Source organism: Aspergillus steynii (genome assembly GCF_002849105.1).
Source record: "Aspergillus steynii IBT 23096 chromosome Unknown P170scaffold_9, whole genome shotgun sequence".
NCBI lineage: Eukaryota > Fungi > Ascomycota > Eurotiomycetes > Eurotiales > Aspergillaceae > Aspergillus > Aspergillus steynii.
The window spans coordinates 616,060-637,164 of record NW_020194406.1 but is presented as its reverse complement, the minus strand read 5'-3'; the positions used below and the strand labels follow the sequence as shown (position 1 = coordinate 637,164).

The 21,105-nt window shown below is 52.9% G+C and overlaps 6 protein-coding genes across 6 annotated transcripts; 4 read left to right on the top strand and 2 right to left on the bottom strand.

The window, feature by feature from the left end:
• Positions 1–11: 11 nt before the first annotated feature.
• Positions 12–1,166, bottom strand: P170DRAFT_513521 (uncharacterized protein; the record flags this gene model as incomplete). Its single annotated transcript, XM_024855118.1, has 3 exons — positions 12–42; positions 101–822; positions 912–1,166. 3 exons carry the CDS (start codon positions 1,164–1,166, stop codon positions 12–14), a joined length of 1,008 nt encoding a protein of 335 aa, XP_024699612.1.
• Positions 1,167–4,384: 3,218 nt separating this feature from the next.
• Positions 4,385–10,898, top strand: P170DRAFT_440614 (kinesin family protein). The gene is made up of 5 exons (XM_024850121.1): positions 4,385–4,969; positions 5,198–5,521; positions 5,587–5,762; positions 5,818–9,828; positions 9,881–10,898. The coding sequence occupies exons 1-5, from the start codon at positions 4,810–4,812 to the stop codon at positions 10,421–10,423; spliced, it is 5,214 nt and encodes a 1,737-aa protein (XP_024699611.1). The 5' UTR covers positions 4,385–4,809; the 3' UTR covers positions 10,424–10,898.
• A 200-nt stretch (positions 10,899–11,098) lies between these two features.
• P170DRAFT_513519 (GDP-Man:Man(1)GlcNAc(2)-PP-dolichol alpha-1,3-mannosyltransferase) lies at positions 11,099–12,869 on the top strand. Its single transcript, XM_024855117.1, has 2 exons — positions 11,099–12,121; positions 12,200–12,869. Exons 1-2 carry the CDS (start codon positions 11,194–11,196, stop codon positions 12,805–12,807), a joined length of 1,536 nt encoding a protein of 511 aa, XP_024699610.1. The 5' UTR covers positions 11,099–11,193; the 3' UTR covers positions 12,808–12,869.
• Positions 12,870–13,616: 747 nt separating this feature from the next.
• Positions 13,617–15,440, top strand: P170DRAFT_416841 (uncharacterized protein). Its single transcript, XM_024847146.1, has 2 exons — positions 13,617–15,070; positions 15,179–15,440. Exons 1-2 carry the CDS (start codon positions 13,628–13,630, stop codon positions 15,287–15,289), a joined length of 1,554 nt encoding a protein of 517 aa, XP_024699609.1. The 5' UTR covers positions 13,617–13,627; the 3' UTR covers positions 15,290–15,440.
• A 414-nt stretch (positions 15,441–15,854) lies between these two features.
• P170DRAFT_468018 (CHAT domain-containing protein) lies at positions 15,855–17,243 on the bottom strand (the record flags this gene model as incomplete). The annotated part of the gene is made up of 3 exons (XM_024852521.1): positions 15,855–16,697; positions 16,950–17,078; positions 17,151–17,243. 3 exons carry the CDS (start codon positions 17,241–17,243, stop codon positions 15,855–15,857), a joined length of 1,065 nt encoding a protein of 354 aa, XP_024699608.1.
• A 779-nt stretch (positions 17,244–18,022) lies between these two features.
• On the top strand, positions 18,023–20,605 carry P170DRAFT_480069 (uncharacterized protein; the record flags this gene model as incomplete). The annotated part of the gene is made up of 5 exons (XM_024853752.1): positions 18,023–18,104; positions 18,174–18,181; positions 18,813–19,213; positions 19,265–19,954; positions 20,020–20,605. The coding sequence occupies 5 exons, from the start codon at positions 18,023–18,025 to the stop codon at positions 20,603–20,605; spliced, it is 1,767 nt and encodes a 588-aa protein (XP_024699607.1).
• Positions 20,606–21,105: the final 500 nt, after the last annotated feature.

Sequence of the window (21,105 nt, the reverse complement as noted above, 5' to 3'; positions counted from 1 at the left end):
TCTAGACAAACCTAGACCGGCATATACAAATAGCTACTTGAGCTACCATGGGTAGTCAGCAAGCGTCACGGAAGTAAAGTAATTGAAGGAACCCTGATACCAAAGAGCATTCTGGAGGAATTCGGCGAGTTCTCGTTTAGTGACCGCTAGTTCCATGATCATTTGAGGCGAAGCGTTCCTTTTCCACCCATCGTGCTGTTCAACCGCGAGGATGATTTCCCTCCACATCCGATATAGGTTGGGATTTCTGTGGAGGTTCTTTGTGAACACGGTCCAAAGGCTAGCGAACCGATCGAAGACGATGTTACCGGAGTCAACACCGAAGTCGCCCAGCAACCCACGAAACTCTGCCATCACTTTCCGTAACCGCTGCTCCGTCCGTTCAAAGCGCCGCATTGTCCGATCGTACGCAGCCAACAATCGTTCTCGCGTCTCCACACTCACCTTGTCCAACGCACCGCTGTGACCTGATAGGAACCTTGGACGGCCGCCGTTCACGACCTGCCCTGCCAGCAGAGTGAAGGCCTGGGAGTATAGAAACCGGTTGTGCAACGTCTCTGCTAGGATCATGCTCATCACGGGCGCTTTATGAATCGTACTCAGCACCTGTTGGTTCTCACCGGGAAAATGCTCCTTGTTGTTCATGTAGTCGGAGACCTCGTGCAGCAGGCCAAAGTCGCAACACATGTCACACACATCGCGAACCTCCTCCATGTTATGGAAAAAGATACGTCGATCATAAATGACGCTGAGAAGGCCGAGAAAAGACTGAATAATTCGGTCTGCCGATTGTCCGGGCGGAGGTTTGTTCGGTTGCGGCACCTCGTTAGGACCTCGTTGTCAGTGTTTTAGTTTTAGGTAGGTCCCAGGTCAAGTAAATCCCCACCACCTGGGGACATCAAAGAACATACCTGATACGGAGGGTAGAATTGGAATGAACCATCTGGTCTGAACCCCGCTACATAGTATGGTGGAAAGATTCTTTCGCCGATGAGCGGCAGCGTCGAGAATAGCGCCCTATACTGGACCAAGTCTTGGGCCCGGAGCGTGAAATTGAACTCCAGTAGACGCAACGTGATGTTATTTTCAATGTCAGCGAGAAAGGCAGAGTGCGGGAGTTTGGTAAACGGGGGAGGTGAATTTGTAGTCGAGGTTGAGTAGGCCATGAGATCGGTGGCTATGACGAAACTGCTTTAGAGCTTCTGATAGATAGTATGTAATAGTAATTATAGACGTGGTCAAAGAATGACTGATATAAAGAGAATGAGGGTTGAGTTGGGATTCGTGCGGTCCGCTCTCTGGATCATATTGTCGAGAGTGCATAGAATGAGGAAGCTGCCATGCTAGATGGCCTTTTCTCAACTGAGGACTTGCCGTGGATGTTCATATCCGAGGCTGACATTAGATCTCGTAAGGCGAATCAACACATTTGATGTAATATCCATTCCAGGTAGGCATGCCAAAACCTAGATCCCCGAAAACACCTAGAATGCAGAATACCAGACGCCAGAGAGAGAGCCTCAAACGAAGATGCATATGCATGCATAACCCAACCACCCTGCCTACCTGCCCACCTCCATAGTGGCTAGATAGCAATCTTACATCATAGCCAGAGCCAGGACCTCCCCCCTTACGTCCGGAAGACGCCACCTACGATCCCCGAAAGCCAATTCCAGATTGGCTCTTTTGCACTCCTTCGTCCGAGCAGGGGGGAAACTAGTCGGTAGGTGTAAGTTGACTGGTCAGATTCTTTTTCTTTTTTGGGCACTGGTGGTGGTGCCTGACCTTTGTTGTATCCCGACGCCGTGGGTGCGGGATGGGAAGAGTGATGAATCTACCAGAGAGGTGGTTTGGGTTGGGACTATTTTCGCTCTATTGTCTGGTCCGAGGGTCTGGAATATTTCCCGTTTGGTGGCTGCAAATGCGGTCGCCGGGAGGTCGGGAACTCCCTGATGTCCTCCGGAAGAGAGTTTGCATTATTGGATCTATCGAGGGTTTGGGCTCGTTGTGTAACGGCGGTTGGCGGGTTTCCGCGTCCGCGTCCGCGTCCTTGCGTTTATTAGGTTATGTGTAGGTATCGAGGGTTGGTGTTGGTGGTGGTTGTTGCTTTATTTTCGGGGTCCTTGCTTCGGGAACTCCTTTTTCTGTTTTTCTTTTTACCCGTTTGTTGGTGCTTCTTTATTATTTGGTTAAGGGGAATACTTGGTCGGCCGGTGGTCGGTTACTTGCCGGGGACTATTGATTTATTCGGGGTTTTGTCTGTCTATTGATTTTGGGTTGAGGTGTGAGAACGTGTGGACGCGGATACTGTGCCCAGATGGATATGACGGTTTGACAGTTGTTCTGCTCAGCTGCGTTTACTGTGGCGGTTCTAGATTCGAGACTGTGTCGTCGCCGTGCTTTGGTGTCTTCGGGTCTATCATTGGCCTATTCCGAGGCCGTCCCGTCCGGACAACTGAAGCTGAAGCTGAAGTATGGGTCACGACTCCACCAGTCCACGGAGCACGGAGTACGCAGTACAGCGAAAATGGCCTGTCAATGCCATTAGGCCCTGCCAGTGCAGTGCCCACAACAGTCCACTCGACATGCGATTGTGACACCATGGGGCGATATATAAATGAAGAATGATTGACCTCGATATTAACTGCCCTGAGCTGAGCTGGGAGTGCCATCCAGGATCCACCCACGGGGGAGTGTCTACATGGGGGATAGTTTTGGACGGATCGGCCGGCAATCGAGTCAGTCTGACACGCATCCGAATCTCCAGACCTGCCAGTGTGAGTTTTTGATTCGATCGAGTGTGCGTCGGATGCGATTGTCGCTTAGTTGCCCCTCTATAGGCGAGGGTGTCGGTGTGGTTCAGGCTGGAACCGAGTACTCGGGATGGTTCAGGGGATGGATGACGAGGAAGACAGTGGATGGATTGGAGAAGGTTTGATAGTCGAACAGACGACGGACGGGTCTTAGTGCCCTCGTGTACCCCGAAAGACGGGCGGGACAGGCGGACAGTCCAACGGCTCGTTAATATTACGATCGGAATGTCTGGAGGAACCCCTTTTTTTGGCCGTCTGTTTTTGAGCCACGAGGTGCCGACCGAGCAGATAGCGATCGACAGGTCGACTCATCTTTGGATTTGGTAGAGGAAGAGGTAGTCGATAGGAACCATAGGAATAGGAGAGAATCATGCGATGCCCACCGACACAAAACTGATTGGCCCGATCGGGTGGAGACGCGGCCAGGAACCAGCCAGAGACTCACGTTCTTCCCTCAGTCTCACGTTCCAGCGGTTCGATGCAATTATATTGTCTTCATGTATTTCCTCCGTGCTTGCTGTTTCACCATAATCCATATATTGTCTGTGGCAGGCAGGCCACTTGTAAACCAGCGTCGTACGGGCGGTTCGTCTCCTGTTCGGCTGTCGACCGGTCGTGTCATGTCAGTCCTCGTTCCTCCTGGACCCGCTCGACAATCGAAGCACCGGCGGTATCACCATCCCAGTCAAGCTTCCCCATTCATACTGGCGTCGGAGGGACCTGGGAGGAAGAGGCCACATGTCTGACTGCTGTTTCTCCAGTAGTTTATTTTGGAATCAGTTCCTGCCTCCCTTGCCTCGTTTATTCCAGACAGTAGGGCTTGACGAGAGACCTGCAGGACAAAGATTGGCCGTGGATGTTCTCCGACGCAGACAGCAGTTTCGGTGGCACGGAGACCGGTTCCAATGGGAAGCCTGCATGCAATTCTCCGTCAATGGCTCGGTCCCTGGCTTTCATCCGCCGTGAACCGTGGAACGGCAGGTCAAGGTTCCGGCGGTGCGGGCAGCCGTCGTGCATGGATTGTGTGCTCCCGACGGAGGAGAAACGCTCGATAGTTCCAGTCCGTCGAGCTGGCAGACAAAGAGTACGCAGTAGTAGTGCAAGTAAGTGTCCGGAGTAAGTAAGTATAGGAAGGGATGCCGATCGGGGCCTAGGCCTGGCACCAATTTCCCCTGGCGTCGCCAAACAACCGTGGATGCTGCGTCTCCTGGCCGTCTATTTTTAAGCCGCTCAATATTGGGCTCTCTCAGATCTCGGACATTTGACAGCAACTCTAGTAGTGAGGAAATAAAGTCCAGTACGATCAAGTGCCTGTACGTCCCTGGATTCCCAGCCATGCAGGAAGTATAAGAAGGAAGCGTTCCTGGATCCCAATGGCGCAGCGCCCCTCTTTTTAGTTTCCTCCACTTTCGAACTGCTCCGGTTCGCTTGAACTCTGATGCCACCAATGAACTCTACCGTCGCTTCAGGAGAAGTTCTCTGATTGCGTCCCGACGGCTCGTCCGTAAGTCACTGGCCGGCGCTTCCCCAGACCTGTCACCGTGTTTTCTTTTCCCTCTTGCATCGGCCTTATACGCTAATCGTCCCTCCTTCCTTTCTCTAATCCTTCATTCTAATTATCCTCCCTCATTCTCTAGTCACCTTCCTTTCCTTCCCTCTCGCGATCTTTTCTTCCCTGCAAAATAGGGGATTCCTCCATTCTCGCCGATTGCCGCCGGCCGCCAACTTCGCGCGACTCCCCTAAAAAAACCACTAAAATCGCAGTCAGAAAAGCCAAAAATTCAAACAAAAAGGGAGAGAAAAAAAAAATCGAATTTTTCCCGGCCCAACGATAGCAGAAATTCGGCGATAAAACAATAATTGACCGATTTCACCGCTGATGCCTTGCTCTGCCTCCTCCATTCCTTAGCCAACCATAACCTGTCCATTTCCATACTGGCACGTCGATCACTTCGCCCAAAACTGAGTTTGCGGCCAGATATCATATAAAAGGGTCATGACGGGCTCGCCGCCTGCGTCGCCTACGGGTGCCCCCCAGCGACCCTTCAGTGCCATCATGCGCACTCCGAGAAGCACCAGTCGCTTGAGCATGAGCTCCAAACAAGGCGGAGGAAGTCGCCATTCCGACGAGGACGGCAAGACCGCGGTCAAAGTTGGTATGTGTTTTCTCACTGTCCCCTGCCCCCTCCCGAGCGAACCTTTTCGTCCGCGTTGCGTCCTACACCGCATCGCAGACCACCGTGTTGGACCTCTCAACCCCTTTTCCTGCGATTTTCCACGAGCCTCCAGATCGATCGCGGTGACGGGGTATTTCCGCTGGCACGATCGATGATACGCCCTGATTATCTCGTCCGCCGTCATGTCGTGCTGACGCATCTCTGTAGCCGTCCGTGTCCGACCGCCTCTGAGGCCCAACGACCCGGGCTATGAGCTGATCCCGCAACGTTTCCAAAAATCCATGGTCCACGTCACCACGCCAACCAGCTTGGCAGTCGACGTCCCTCAGGGCCGCAAGTTGTTCGTTTTCGATCGGGTATTCGCCGAGACGATAGATCAGGACGGGGTCTGGGAGTACCTGAGCGACAGCGTCAATTCGTTCCTGCAGGGCTACAATGTCTCCATTCTGGCGTACGGCCAGTCGGGCGCCGGAAAGTCCTACACCATGGGAACTTCGGGGCCCAATGAACAGAGCAAAACGGAGGCGATGGGTAGGTTGACTCCATACCGGGGATTTTCAAGAGTCGGGTTGGCTAATACGACTGGGGTGCACTAGGAATCATCCCGCGTGCGGCGCAGCTGCTTTTCGAAAAATTGGACGGTCCCTCGAAACACAATCGCAATAGCTCGACAGGCCTTCGCACCCCCGCACGGTACTCCATTGGCTCGGCCTCGAGTTTTGGAAGACAAAGCGTTGATAAGAGCTGGCAGTTGAAGGCCACCTACGTGGAGGTATGGAGCTTTCGCGATCGTTCCGAGGCTGCGGTTCTCACTGACCGGCGCGCAGATTTACAACGAACAATTACGAGACCTTCTCCTGCCCGATTCGACCCCCGCGAGTGATCGCAGCACCGTCACGATTCGAGAGGATACAAAGGGTCGCATCATCCTGACCGGACTGCACCAGGTGAACATCAACTCGATTGAGGATCTGTTGGGCGCATTGAACTTTGGTTCGTCGATTCGACAGACCGACTCGACCGCTATCAACGCCAAGTCGTCTCGTTCGCACGCCGTCTTCAGTTTGAACCTCGTCCAGCGGAAATCCTCGAATGGAGTGGCTACGCCCAAAGACAAGCGGATGTCGATGCCGGCCGAGGGCTTCTCGCCGGCCGATGCGTCGGTTACCGTCGACAGTAAACTTCACTTTGTGGATTTGGCTGGTAGCGAGAGATTGAAGAATACCGGGGCGTCGGGAGAGCGTGCCCGCGAGGGTATTTCCATCAACGCCGGTCTTGCAGCGTTGGGCAAGGTCATCTCGCAACTGTCCTCCCGTCAGGCGGGCTCGCACGTTTCTTATCGCGACTCGAAGCTTACCCGTCTTCTCCAAGATTCGCTGGGTGGAAACGCCTACACCTACATGATTGCTTGCGTGACGCCTGCCGAGTTCCACCTGAGCGAAACGTTGAACACCGTGCAGTACGCGCAACGCGCTCGAGCCATCCAAAGTAAACCCCGGATTCAGCAGATGGCGGACGAAAGCGATAAGCACGCGGTGATCGAGCGTTTGAAGGCGGAGGTGGCCTTCTTGCGGCAGCAGTTGCGGAATGTCGAGGACCACGACCGGCGCAACGCCGCCCCTCAGGAGCGCGGGGAGCGCCAGAACGAGAGGGAAATCGATCTTCAGAACCAGCTGCTGGATTCCCAGGAAAGCTACAACGCGTTGAGCCAGCGTCACGCCAAACTGATTGCCGAGCTTGCCAGGGATTCCGAACAGCCGGCCGATGCGGATCCCGACGACGTCGCATCCGTGGTCGGAAAAAGCTCCGTCGAGCGACTGAAACGATCCCATTCGTTCGCCGAGTCGGTCGAGCAGGTGGTTTTGGAGTACGAGAAGACCATCCAGAGTCTGGAATCGTCCCTTTCGAACACTCGATCGTCCTTGTCGGTCAGTGAGAGCACGCTTCTCGAGCGGGAGACGAAGTGCACCTACGTCGAAACGGTCAATGCGCAACTCCAGGCCCGCGTGCAGAAGCTGTTGGACCGGGAGACCAGCACCGAGACATACCTTCACGAGTTGGAATCGAGACTGGACGGCCAGTCATCGGGCGAGGAAAAGCAGGCGGCGGTCGTGTCCGAGCTGCGCAAGGAGCTGAGTCGGGCCCGTGATAGCGAAGCCAACTGCGAAGACTATATTTCCACGCTGGAAGAGCGTCTGGCCGAAGCGGACCAGGACATGGAGTTGATGGGGCGGGAGGTTCAACGCCTGGAAAACGTCATCGAACGCCAACGCAGCCTAGGCAAGTTGGACAACCTGCTTTACGACCTCGACCACGTCCAGCCCAACGGAAACAAGGACGACGCGGAGGATGTAACCGAATCGCCCACCCCAGTTGTCAAACGCGCCTACAACCCGCGCAAGAGGGCGACGTCGCTTGACGTGTTGACCGAGGCTGTCGAGACCGCCATCCCCGAATCGGACGAGGGTTTGGTCGAGCCGATCCCTGAAATCGATGAGGAGGCCGCAGCCGATTCCGAGACCGCTGCCGCAGGAGAGGATCTGAAGGTCCTGGAGACGGCAACGACCAACAAGAGACAAACTCCCAGTCCCACGCAGTCGAACGTGGTTGCCGATAAGCTCGACACCGTTAGCCAGGAACTGTTCGACCTGCGTACGCAGCATGAGAACACCCTGAGTGACTACGAACTCCTCGAAACGAAGTACGAAGAGGCCCTCAGGGCGCTGGCGAAGGCGCAGCAGGACGCTGCCGACGAAACTCGTCATCGCACATCGACCGTGCAGCAGCTCGTCACCCCATCTACCGCATCTCGTCCGGTGTCTTTTTTAGACGAAAGCAGCAAGGCTCCCGAATCGACAGCTGGAACGCAACACTCGTTCTCGCAGTCACTCTCATCGGAATTATCCTTGGTCGGGGAGCCTGCTGCTTCACAGGATACATCTAATGCCAAGGCCCAGCCAGATGCTGAAGAGAACCATCTCGACTCCCCCACTCAGTCTTCGGCGACTAGCCCTCAGGAGGTCGAGCACATGCGGCAGCTGCTCTCTGAGCACCAGGAGGGCGTCACGATCATGACTCAGAAATACGCCGAATTGCAGAGTGAGCATGAAGACACTCTGAATCTCATTGAGTCCCTGAAGGCCCAAATCCAGAGGCCCAAGTCTGCCTCCCCGCCCACCACACCGGGATTCTCCAAATCGCCAGTGATTCGAAGGAAGACTAGCCAGAGTCTCATGTCAACTGTGGATCGAGCCCACCGTTCTCTGGCCGCCCTGCGCAACATTGCGGGCGAGGAATTCGACCAGCGACCGGATAAAATGCAGAACTTCGAAGTCCACCTCGACTCGGCAATGCATGAACTGTACACCCGCATGGAACGCATTCAGTCGCTGGAGGCCGAGAACCAAAGCGTGAAGAAGGAGATGGAGATGAAGTCGACTATCATCTCTGGCCTGACTCGGGAGCGATCCAGCTTGCAAGGGGGAGCTTCCTCGGTGGACATGGGTTTGGTATCCCAGCTGCGCGACCAGGTTGTGCAGCAGGAAGGCATCATCAACGAGCTGAAGGAGGCGCACGAATCTCGACAGAAAGAGCTCATTGCTGAGATCCAGGAATTGAAGGATCTTCTCAAGACCCAAGAGGCTGCCGCCCGCGCTCAGGATGCAGGTGCCGAGGCACAGTACCAGAAGATTAGCCTTCTCGAGGGCGAATTGGGCGAGTGGAAGACCAAGCACCAAACCGCCGTGGAATCTCTGCAGTCCTCTGAGCAGCAACTCAGTGCCACGCTCGCCGAACTCAATAGTGCATTGGCCAACGTCGATGCCATGCGCTCCGAGCGGGCGGCTGCCGACGAGGCGTCCACCGCGGAGAAGGAGACCATCGCTAGAGAGCTGGACAGCGAGAAGGCCCGCCAGGAGGACGTCGTGGAGAACCTCAAACGTGATATTGAAGAGCACAAGGCAACTGCCGGCGTGCACGTGGCGCGAATCGCCTCGCTGGAGGATGCACACAGTGCCGCCGAGAAACAGCTGGAGGAGCTCCTCGCAGCCAAGAACAACGACAACGCCGAGGTTGGAAATCACCAGACCCGCATCTCCGAGCTGGAACGTGAGATCGACTCTCATCGGTCTCTTGTCGAGTCTCACAAGACGAACTTGGATGCCCTGCAGGACTCTCACCGACAAGAGCTAAGCGAACTCGAAGCAAGGGCTAACGCCGCCGCACAAGCGGAGTATGATTTGCAACTGGCGGAGAAGAACAGGGAACACGACGAGGCCATGAAGACTCTCAGAACTGACATTGCCGAATCGCGCGACGAACTCGCCAAGTTGCTCAAAATGGTCTCCGAACTCATCAACTCCGACGTTACGGCTGACAACATTGCCGATCAGATTCAAGACATCTTGACTCAGAAGCAGCACTTCTCCGACAAGTACGCCGAGCTGCTCGGTACGAACGAGGATCTTCGCAAGCAGCTGGAACTTCAGGGTGGCGACTCAAGTCGTTTGGAGGAGCTCACCAAGAGCAACAACGCCAAGGAACAAAAGGTCAACGAGCTTGCTCTGTTGGTTGCCACCCTCGAAGATACCCTTCGGAAGAAAGACGACCAAGTCAAGAAGAAGGACGCGCTCGTTGCCGAGGTCACCGCTGAAAAGGAGAAAAGTGTCCGCCTTGTGGAGGAACTCGAAGAGCAGATCACCAGCAGCTTTGATCAGCACCACAACCGTCTTTCCGTCATCCAGCAAGAGCGCGAGCAAGCTTTGGAGGATGCCAAGGCCAGAATTGTCGTGCTGGAGAAGGATATTGAGACCTATCGTGTGCGGATCGAGCAACTTGAGGTAAGCCATGGAATCATCAACTTTAGAGGCATCAAGACTGACCCATCTCCAGCTTCAAATCAAGAACACTTCAGACAGTTCGCACGATCGCAGCAGCTCTATCACGTCCAACTTGCGAAAAAGCTCCTCAGCTACTTCTCTTCCTTCTCCGCCTCCTGCTATCCCACTACCGCCTCTTCCCACTATTGCTGCTGCTACGAACGGTAGCGTTTCACCCCCGAGCTCGCGGCATACTAGCAAGGAGTTGGTCAGTACTCAGGTTGTTGAGGATCAGGAAGCTCGCATCCGCACGATCGAGAAGCATCTCTATGCCGAAAAGCAGCTTACTGCGACGCTAGAGGAAGCCCTCGGCGACCTCGAAGCGCAGAGCAACAAGGTCAAATCCGACTGCGAGGCCTGGAAGAAGAAGGCATGGCAGTTGGAGGAGGAGCTGGGTACTCTGAAGAAAGAACGCAACTCGCAGCGTCTTTCTCTCCAGGCAGTGGAAGAGGAGAGAAGTGCCCGTCGCGAGGCGGAAGCTGCCCGGGCCCAGCTGGAAGAGCGAATGAACGCCCTTAACAAGAAGAAGAAGAAGAGCACTCTGAACTGCTTCTAGGCTTCTACGTTGCATCTCTTCCCCTTTCTCCCCTTTTCTCACTCTTTCTCTTCCCCCTTCCACTTTACCCCCTTTATCCTTCCCTCAGACACGATGTTCAGCTTCTTCCCCTGTATTATGAATTTGACGTCGATTCCCCCTTTTAGCTTCATTGATACCTTTCTCTGTGTGTATTTGCACCTTTACCTTTTTGATTCTCACCGTGCACATTGCCCCGTCTCATTATGATTTTTGCATTATGACATTTTGTTTTTTTGTTTCGTTGTTTTCCTGCGTGGTGGATTATTAGCCTTGGCTGATGATTTGTGTATGTACATTTTTACCGACTACCCTTTCATTTGCTCTGAACCTGCATTTTTTTTTGTTTCAGCCAAAATTTCTGGTCTCTGGTTTTGTCGTTGAGTATACTGCGGATACCAATTGTTGATGTTAGTTAGTCTTGGTCTGATTCCGTTCTAGAGATCGACGAGTACATATGAACAACATGGTTGATTCTGATTATTCCCTTTTATTTTAAATTTACAATAGTAAAAGCAATCAATCTACCCAGATCCCATTAAAAGTCCATGCCTCCATAGAGCGGATGCGTCATCACATGACGTCGACAGCTCCCAGCTAGCTAGGTACCGCCGTATCGGCCGCGTGTCTCCAAGCTCCACAAATTATCTCCCCAACGCCCGGCAGAGCAAAGAAATGCCCAGCACCACAACCATCCCTCCACCTTCCGCCTACGCCTAAATACCACCTACCCACCAATTGACCGATCCGCCATGCCCGGTCTCCCCGCCAATGTAATCATCATCCACCCGGACCTGGGCATCGGCGGCGCCGAGCGCCTCATCATCGACGTCGCCCTCGCCCTGCAGTCCCGCGGCCACCGCGTCACCGTCTATACCTCGCACCGCGACACCTCGCATTGCTTCGAGGAGGCCCGCGACGGGACCCTCGATGTGCGCGTGCGCGGGAATACCGTCTTCCCTGCTCATTTGGCCGGCCGGTTCCATGTCTTCATGGCGATTATGAGGCAGTTGCATCTTACGGCTTCGGTGCTGGGGGAGATACGTGAGGAGGAGGAGGAGAGGAAAAGGAAAGGAAAGCGGAGTGGGGATAAATCAGATGGGAAGGGCACAACGGAGGAGGAAGAGACGCAGGCTAGAGATACGATCTTCATCGTCGACCAGGTCCCTGCTTGTGTGCCGTTCTTGAAGGTCCTGGGGCCGAGGTATCAGCTTCCCTCGCAAGCGGAAGCGCAAGCGCAGGGGCAGGGGTCAAGTCTGCAGCGCATTCTCTTCTACTGTCATTTTCCGGATCAATTGCTTGCGAGGCGCGATGAGGGCGGTTCGCTTCTCCGCCTCGCCAAAGTGCTCTATCGGTGTCCGTTCGACTGGTTCGAAGGGTGGGCGCTGAGTGCGTCGGATCGCGTCGTTGCGAACTCGAGGTTCACGCGCGGTGTGGTCAGCGATGTGTTCGGGTTGAAGTCGTTGGGCGATGTTAGGGTTGTTTATCCGTGTGTTGATACGGCCGCGGGGGCTGGTGGTGAGGTAGGGGAGAAGGGAGAGGGGGATGAGAAGCTGTGGGGAGGGAAGAAGATTCTCTTGAGTATTAATCGGTTCGAGAGGAAGAAGGATATGGCGTTGGCGGTGCGTGCGTATCATGGGCTTGGGGAGAAGAGGAGGGGGACGAGGTTGGTAATTGCTGGTGAGTTTTACTTTTCTTCCTTCGCCTTCCCGAATGTGGTTGTGGTGTTTTGTGGAGTCCTGGCTGATGGATGAATAGGCGGTTACGACAACCGAGTCCAGGAGAATGTGCAGTATCATAAGGAGCTGGATGAGCTTGCCACGGGTCTGGGGCTGCAGACGGCGACGTCGAAAACGGTCATTTCGGCCCTGTCTATTCCTGACTCCATCGATGTGCTCTTTCTACTCTCCGTGCCGACCGCATTCCGTGATACGCTACTCCTACAGTCGAAGCTGCTCCTTTACACGCCGATCAACGAGCATTTCGGCATTGTCCCCGTGGAGGCGATGCGCGCTGGAATCCCCGTCCTGGCATCGAACACCGGCGGTCCGTTGGAGACGATCGTCGAGGGCGAAACAGGCTGGCTCCGGGACGCGAAGGTGGACGCCGACTGGACGGCAGTGATGGACAAGGTTCTGTACGGGATGGACCAGACGGAACTGGATCGCATGTCGGCGGCGGCGAAGAAGCGAGTGGAAAATGAGTTCTCGCTGACAGCAATGGGCGATAGTCTGGAGGAGGAAATCGGCGAGATGCTGGGCAGCGAGCGACGGCCGTTTGGCGGCTTCCAGCAGATCCTGGTCATTCTGGCGCTGTCGGGCTTTGCGCTCTCGGTGCTTGCGGCGATGGTTTTGAGAATTCTCTGAGTAGATTGTTTATCTTATACCCCATTCTTTAGCAATTGTCACTTGTCAATTCTATCTTGTTCTCTTCACCAATCGATTCTAGAAAGTCGATCCCATATCACCACGTGACCTCGCGCTCATTTCGCGCGGTGACGTCGCGACTCAACACGTGCCGGCCTCGCCTCCATCTCTCACTCCTTCACTATCAATCCTCAACTCCACCCCCGAGAAAAACAACGCCATGCCCGAGGTCATCGACCTTCTCTCCTCCACTCCTCCTCACCCACAAGACCACCCCCCTCAGCCCTCCACCCGAAGACCAGACCCAGCGCCAGCACTATCTCTCCCGCCACCCCCCGCTCCCACTCCCTCCATCAAACCCTCCTCCCACTTCATCCTCTCCTCCGACTTCGACACCTCCCCGATCGCCTTCACCGACGATGTCGACCCCGCCGCCACCGAAAACGCACCTAAACGCAGACGCCTAAGCCATGACGGCGACGACAGCCCGCAACCCAGTTCTCGATCTCCGCGGAAAAGCAGCCCGTTCGCTCCCCCGCCACCGCCTCTTCCTTCGAATCAGGCCCGCAATCGCATGTTTCTGTTTTCGGATGAGGATATTCTGCCCTCGTTGCCGGCGCTGTCGTCTGAGGGGCTTGGGCCGGAGTTTGAGCCTGAGCCGCGCTCAGCGCTGAGAGGGAATCGGCCGATTGTGGATCTTCCGGCTTGGAATGGGGAGTCGGATCCGATTGTTTTTACGTCTTCGGCGCAGGAGCAGACGGGGGGTGGTGTTAGGGGGAGGGAGGTGGGGACGAGGACTGTGGTGGAGAGGGAGACGGTGATGATTGATGATGATGACGATAATGATCACGATAACGATGGTAATGAGACCGGATACTGGGAACGAAAGCGCGTGGAGAGAGAGGAGATCGAGCCATTTAGTGATGACATTGCCATGATGCCGGAGTTGAATGAGTTGTTGGCGAGGGCGTCGAAAGCATCGACGACTGCCAGTGGGGGTAACGAAGACGGTCCGAACCTTTCGAGTAGGACGGCGAATCTACTGGCAAGCTTGGATCGGTCGAATTCAGGATCGAAAACTACGACTGGCTTGGTAGACGCGGAGGAGATCATGGATGAAGTGGCTGAACCGCGGAGACCGGGACGGAAGAAGACCATTACCTCGACGACGAAGCAGACGAGTGAGGAGAAAGAAGCCCGGGCGAGAGGACGAGAGGCGACGAAGGTTCAGCGCGAGCAGGATCGACAGCAGGAGAAAGAGCGGAAGCAGAGACTCAAGGAGGAGAAAGCGCGGGATAAGCAGCTGGCGGCAGACATCGCGCAGGTCAACAAGCTGAAGGTCGATAAGAAGGAGTCCACGCCAGAGATGATCGTTGATCTTGCGTCGAGTCTCGAGGGAACGAGTGTGGGAAATCAGACGGTGGAGTTCATGAGCAAACTTGGAGTGGAAGTCACCTTCTTTACGAGCGTTATGGCCAATGTTGTACGCTGGAGACGGAAGGTGAAGGCGAAATATAACGATCTGGCGGGTCATTGGGAGCCTTGTGCGTTTCATATTCGTCAGGAGGACCAAGTGCTCGTTCTTTTGACGGCGCAAGAGTTCGTCGATATGGTTATCGCATCACCGTCACCTCCAACGGAGTCAACTTCCGCGTCGACCGAGCCAGCAGAAGCAACAGTTACTCTAGAGCAACACGTCCAACAGCTCAAAGCCGCCTATCCCGGTTGCAAACCCATCTACCTAATCGAAGGGCTGACGAGCTGGATGCGCAAGAACCAAAACTCCCGAAATAGAGCCTACGTCGCCGAAGTCCGCCGTCAAATGGAGCAAGAAACCGCCGCTTCCCAGCAGCCGTCTTCTCGCGGCCGCAAGAAAACCGCCAACAAACCTGAAACCACGCCCCCGGTCGACGACGACACCGTCGAAGATGCCCTCCTTCAGCTCCAAGTCACACACTCCTGCCTTATCCACCATGCCGCTGCCCCCGCCGAATCTGCCGAGTGGATCAAGAACTTCACGGAGCATGTGTCTACGGTCCCTTACCGGCATGAGATGATGGAGGGCCGCGACGCCGCGTTCTGCATGGACACGGGGCAGGTGAAACCTGGGGAGACTAAATCTGACACCTTCGTTAAGATGCTGCAGGAGGTTCATCGCGTCACTGCTTCCATGGCTTATGGCATTGAGGTGCAGCATCCGAGTGTTTTGGATCTGGTTCAGGGTATGAGAAGACATGGTCCGGCGTTGTTGGAGGATGTTAAGGTATTCAATCATCCTATCTTTTCTCTTCCTTTCCTCATCGTTTTCGAAACCCTCGCTGTGAACTGTTGACCCCAGCAAAACAACGCTAATGTACCCGATTCTTTCTAGAAATCCGCTAACAAAAACGGCGCTCTCACGGATTCTCGGATCGGTCCGGCCGCTAGCAAACGGCTGTATAAAGTCTTCATGGGGCTTGATTCGACTTCGACGGATATTTGAGCCTTATTCTCTTCATCCTCTATTTTTGTTCTTTGTCTTGTATCTTTTTGGGTCGGTTGATCTTGCATTTTACGGCTTTTGATATCTCCTATGGCACATTGAATATCTCGCATCTTCTAGGATAAATGGGTTAGGTGCAATTGGTCTTTTTATTTGGAGTTATGGGAATATACTTGGCGTAGGACTAGGTTAGCTCAAATATTTTTCTTTTATTACCGAGTATATTGCCCACCGTTTTCTTCTACCGTAGAATATATCCCAATGGCGGTAGCTACGCAGGAAATCATATATTCCAACTACGGGCCACTGATGGTTTTAGATGCCAAGCATGTCGTTTTTAGAGCTCTAGTTAACTATGCGTTATTCGAACCATACTACTGTGTCTTCATTGCACACTGGTCATGTTAGTATCGCTTGTCCTGAACAAGAGACTTGCGATCATAGGTGTAAATATTGTTAAAAAGAAAACGAACCGAAAGAAGAGCAAAGAGAAAGTAAGAGGAAACCACCTTGCGTGAATAGGCGTCGGAGCTCAGTTCTACACGCCAAAGTGGATATAGGGAACCTAGCAGAGAGAATCCTTTCTTCTATTCTTTGTATTCGAAGAACCAAAAGGCTTGATATCTCGATCCTCTTGAACGAACACCTCTGCCGTCTCATCTGTGGCTTCTGCTCTCTCCATCGTCAGCTGCAACAGACTGCAGCCGGAGCGCGTTGTCCCCAACATGCCAAATTCGTAGTCTCTTGCTTTCCGAACAGCGAGATGAAGCCCCAACGACACCGCATCATCTCGAATACCATGGTCGCGAAGAGTCTCGTAGAACGTGCGCGCAACCTCAACGCAGAGCCAATCCGAGACCTTCCAGAGCGTTCCCACGACGTGCGCGAGCTGACAGGCGCTCACTAGGTGAATGACCTCATCGAGAGGTCTCCGGGTCTGGGTGGTGCCAGTGGAGCAGGCAGAAAGGTAGGCAAGAAACGGCGGGAGCTGGTGGAGGTTGAGATCGCGGAAGCTGTCGACGGTGAGTTGATGCTGCATCCAGTCTTGGAGGAGCAGATAGCTTTTGGAGGGGGTTACAGGATCGAAGCGGCCGTGGTCTGCGAAATGGAATACCGTGCAGGTTTGCAGCTGCGCGAGAACGTGCGCTTTGCTGCACTCTGGTGGCGTGATCGGCTTGAGATGCATTGATTTACAGAGGGCGTGGACCGTCTCCACTTCATTGCTCACATGGGCGAGATTGGAATGGCCTGGTGTCTTTGGCATGGGCACAAGGAGCAAGTTGTGGGCTCTTGGTTTGGTAGCATCCGAGACGGCGATCCGACGGCCATGTATGAGTGCCTTGACGGTGGAACTTACCAAAGCGTTGGGTAGAAAGCCGCAGCAGCACCAGTTCATCGTGCCGATCGACTATGGCGAAACATCAAGTAATGACTTTCGAGGGATCCTTGACGTGGAAATCTCTCTCTATGTACATGAGATGTGTTTATCAAGTCAACGAAAGGGAAGAAACACAATAATGTCAGAAAATGGGTATGTTGGACTCCAGTCGGCCCAGAAGGGGTTTCTCTTCGTCAACGACCCTAGCATACCAGTTCATACTCAAGGGAAGTAAGCATCAAAATGAGCAGTCGGGCTCTGGAAGGTCGCCTTTCCACCAACCGTGACCAACTTGCCATCCTGCTGCAGACCACCCTCGGGAATATAGGGTGATCGGAAGTCCGAGATACTGGATTGCTTGAAGGTATTTGGGCATATGGGTTGTAAAAGTGTTAAAGATTCATAGAATTTCTATTAATCAGCTTATGGTAGTAATATATGGGCTGATCCCTGATCCTCAGACCGCAATTTCGTCTCCTTTACGTTTCTTTTTTCCCTGGTCCCTTCGGCACGGAAGAGGAGCTGAAGCAGGGTCTCAGAACCAAAGCAGCATGGGGCTGTGAGAACAGCCCACATCTTTTCATTTACTTGAAAACTATCTTCCTGATGGGCCTCTACAGCGCAGCAAAGCAAATACACAAGTCGCAGTGTGCCGACTAGCCACATGCCCAAATAAGGATAACAACACGACGGCGTGTTAGTGCCAACAGCCCATGAGTCAGGAATTATTCCCTACAATACAACCTGGGGATTGGAGCTATTATTTCGTAGAATCACTACCTGGAATGATTAGTGTTCAACTAGGGAAGAGCCAGAGATACTTCCGTATTCGTGGTCCGTCTAGTAGCCCTTGGGCTGACAGCTAGTAAGTGGATCCTACCATCTGATAAGATTGTTCACCAGCCCTAAGAAGCCAGACCCACTCCTATATACTCTGTTGCAATGACTATGACTATTCCTTGGAAACGGAATATCAACCCCTGCCATTTGAAATTACCTACCACCCTGGATCAGTCGATGACCTGCTCCAAGTTGTCCATTGCCTGAGCGAGCCGCCTGTGCTGTAGGAAAGTATCCAATTTTCCGTGCGCCACGCGTGCAACGCCCCTCTCTGACGATATCAAAACATCCCAGGTTGAGATAATGGGCTGACATCAGAAGACAAACCCCCTTCTCTGCTACAAATACTCCCGACGCAAAAAGCTAGAGAATCCGACTTCCCTCCCTGAATTCTAATCTTCACTCATTCATCTTCCCATCCTACCCAGCTCAAAGTTCCCGTTGATCTCTCACACCTCAAACATCATAAAAAATGAAGGTTTGGATCCTCCACGCTGCCGTTGCAGCTCCCGTCAATGCCGCTGCCGTCAGCGTTGAGTCTGGCTCCGGTTGCCAGCGTTGAAGCCCTTGCTGGGGTGGAGAGACGCTGCACTACCGGTATTTCCCCATTCTTTGGAGATTGATCTTGGGGTTTCAGGGCGGTGGCTAATGACCCTATGTATACAGGTACCCGCGTATGCTCCTCAAACTCTGAATGCTGCAGCAATGCTTGCTCGAAGGGCCAGTGCATGGGTCCTTAAACAGTGTTTCTGTGACTGTCTCTTTTCAGCTTGGTAGGGTCTATTTCGCTGGAAGGACTGTTGGAACTTTGGCTGACTGAACCCCAGAGAGGTTTATTATTGCGGATATAATTGAACAGGCTTAAGATGTCAGATATACCGGAGTCATTATGTTTTATCTAAGTTATTGTTACTCTCGTTAACCAAAAGGTCTGCGGTGGATTATAGTTGTTAGAGACACTATCAAAGAAAGGAATAGCTTCCGACCTTTCCTTTATATCGTGTGAGGTGTTTTCTATTCCACAAGCCTTTTGTGGGTAATGTAAAGAAAGAATACATAGAAGACTGCTAGAAATTAGATAAGCAAATAATAATATAAGAGCTACAACAACCCAAAGTCGTTACACTAGCCAAAAGAAGATTTATAACTCAATTCACTTAATAATATACTCTTATACATACATTCCCTAAACTTATTTTATTGTTTGCCAATCATATTTGCGAGCTGCTAAGGATCGTGGATAACAAAAACCAAAATTATGACATGAAACTGTGGACCGCGTTGCTCTTGTCCAATACATCGAAGTTGGCGACCCAGAATGCTGTGAAGCTGGACAAAGACGAGGATCTACCGATGTACATGAAAGATTTCTTGGAACAGCTTATCAGAAAGCTGAACGACCCGAACAGCAACATCGACCCGAAGATGAAGGAGCAGCTGAAAATGGACATCCAGGAGTTAATGGAGGCGTTCGGAGCCAAAACGGCGGCTGAGCTGCCGGGCGTGATGCTCGGTAAAAACCAAGACTTATTCCGAGCTCTGGCCATGGTAGCGCATGAGTTTAAGCGCTATGTGTCAATCAAGAACCTAGGAGCAGTGTCAAAGCTTTTGCAAAAGGTCGTGGAAACGTCGAAAAACAAGTTCCCGGACCTGTCGCGCATAATCGGGAAATACACCAAACCCTTATTCGGCGTTATCACAGTGCTGTGAGTCGCTGTGTCCTCGTTCGACAGAGACCCAGCTAACCTGTGCTCCAGGGGACAAGGAGTAAACCTTTACTATTGGATCTCTTATTTGATGAACTGGAAAGATCTGACCGACGCAGAGAGAGCCAGAGCTGTGCTAAACATCATAGAATCTGTGCTCTTTGCGCTGGTGGGTCTTAAAGATCTATATTCTACTCTGAAAGAAGCCTTCGGTCGAAACCCAGACAATCCCGATACCCAAGAGGTGAGAGACGCGGTGCAGAATCTCCAAGATGGAATAATGCCCGAAGGAGAGCTACGCCTTGAGGTGCCAGATCCCGCGAATCCAGACACCACGATTGATGTGGTAAATGTCGAGGAGCTCGCCGAAGTAAACACCGAACATTCAGGATCCACAATTGAGCAGGTCGGTGAGAGCGTTTCATCACCAGCCGCGACAGAAAAAGCAATGGCACGGTTCAGTTGGAGCGCGGCGCAGGAAGTCGTCATAGGGGGAATCAATGCTGCAGCCAACATCGCCAGTATGATATGCCTAGGATTCCAGGTCGCCGAAGAGATTCAACAGGGGAACTACCCGACGGCGCTCATTGTCCTCGACATTGCCAACATGTGCGCGCTTGGGGCCCAGGTCATCTTCGGCGTTGCGGAAACGGTCATGGCGATTTTCAGCATTGAGCTTGCGTGTATACCGTTCTTAGGGGCCGTTGCTGCCGCCATTGGTGTCATCATCATGATTATCTCGTAAGAAGCCTTCGAGTTTACCAACTTTCCTCGGTGGGAGCTCTAACGCTGCATGGCTTCAACAGAATGATCTGGCCACGGCCACCTCCGGAGAATCCAATAGTCACCTGGGCGAACAAGAACTTTGGCTTCATTGACAATGACCTGGACGACAAACCTGTTCCAGCGCTAACCTACGACGTCTCGCCAACTCAGATACCTCAGAGTCAACGGCCCATTGTGTCTCTTACTATCAGTAATAACACGGGCTCAGAGCAGTTCGTGAAGCAAATCCAGCTCAGGTTCGAAGCATCTGCGCAGAAAACAGCCCTGTTCAAGAAGCCTACGCCCAAAAATAAGGACAAACCAGCAGTAGATCCGATCACGGGCGATATATTTGGCTCAGACTCGAAGTTTGCAAGCCTTATTCCAGGAGTGCCTGATCCATCGACAAATTTAATGGCATGCCGCATCTCGCCGGATCCAAAGAAAAACCCGAAGGACGAGAAAGTGGGACTGAAACATGGAGAAAGTCTTATATTCACACTTCAAGGGTCAACGAACAGTCAGGCTGGTACGGCCAGTCTTACGGTCACTGAGATCTTACAGGGCACTGCGGATCATATTCCTGATACTGATGTCTGGAAGGTTTATAAGGTTCGAGTTGTCTGAGCCTTGTCAACGGCAATCAAGCAGATGAATCCATGTCAGAGCCAAGGAATATTTGGAGGATTAGCACCGTACAGGTATGAGTGGTTAATAGTCAATCTCCATAGGTTGTGGGGCCTATCTTAATCTTGACTATAGAATCATGGGCAAGAGGTAGGGAACTAGGTTGAAGACTCGATGATTCAAACATCATCAATTTATCCCCAGTGCACGTGTAATTTGACTTTTTCTTTTTGGGCATGTCGGATAATGCAAGAAAATTACTTGTTATACAGACTCTTTTAATCAACCAGAAACAATTGCGGGTAACCTTTTGATCACAGGTCTTTGGTGACTTCGGTGCTTGATGGCGATCTTGTTCCGTTGCCTTAGTTCTTCCCACGCTGGTTTCCCTGTATCTTCATGACAATGCAGAGGCCTCTTCAATCGACGTCCTCCTCAAATGCCTAGTTTATAGTTGAATAGCAGCAGTTCTGAGTGAGCTGCGTGTTGGACAAGGTATA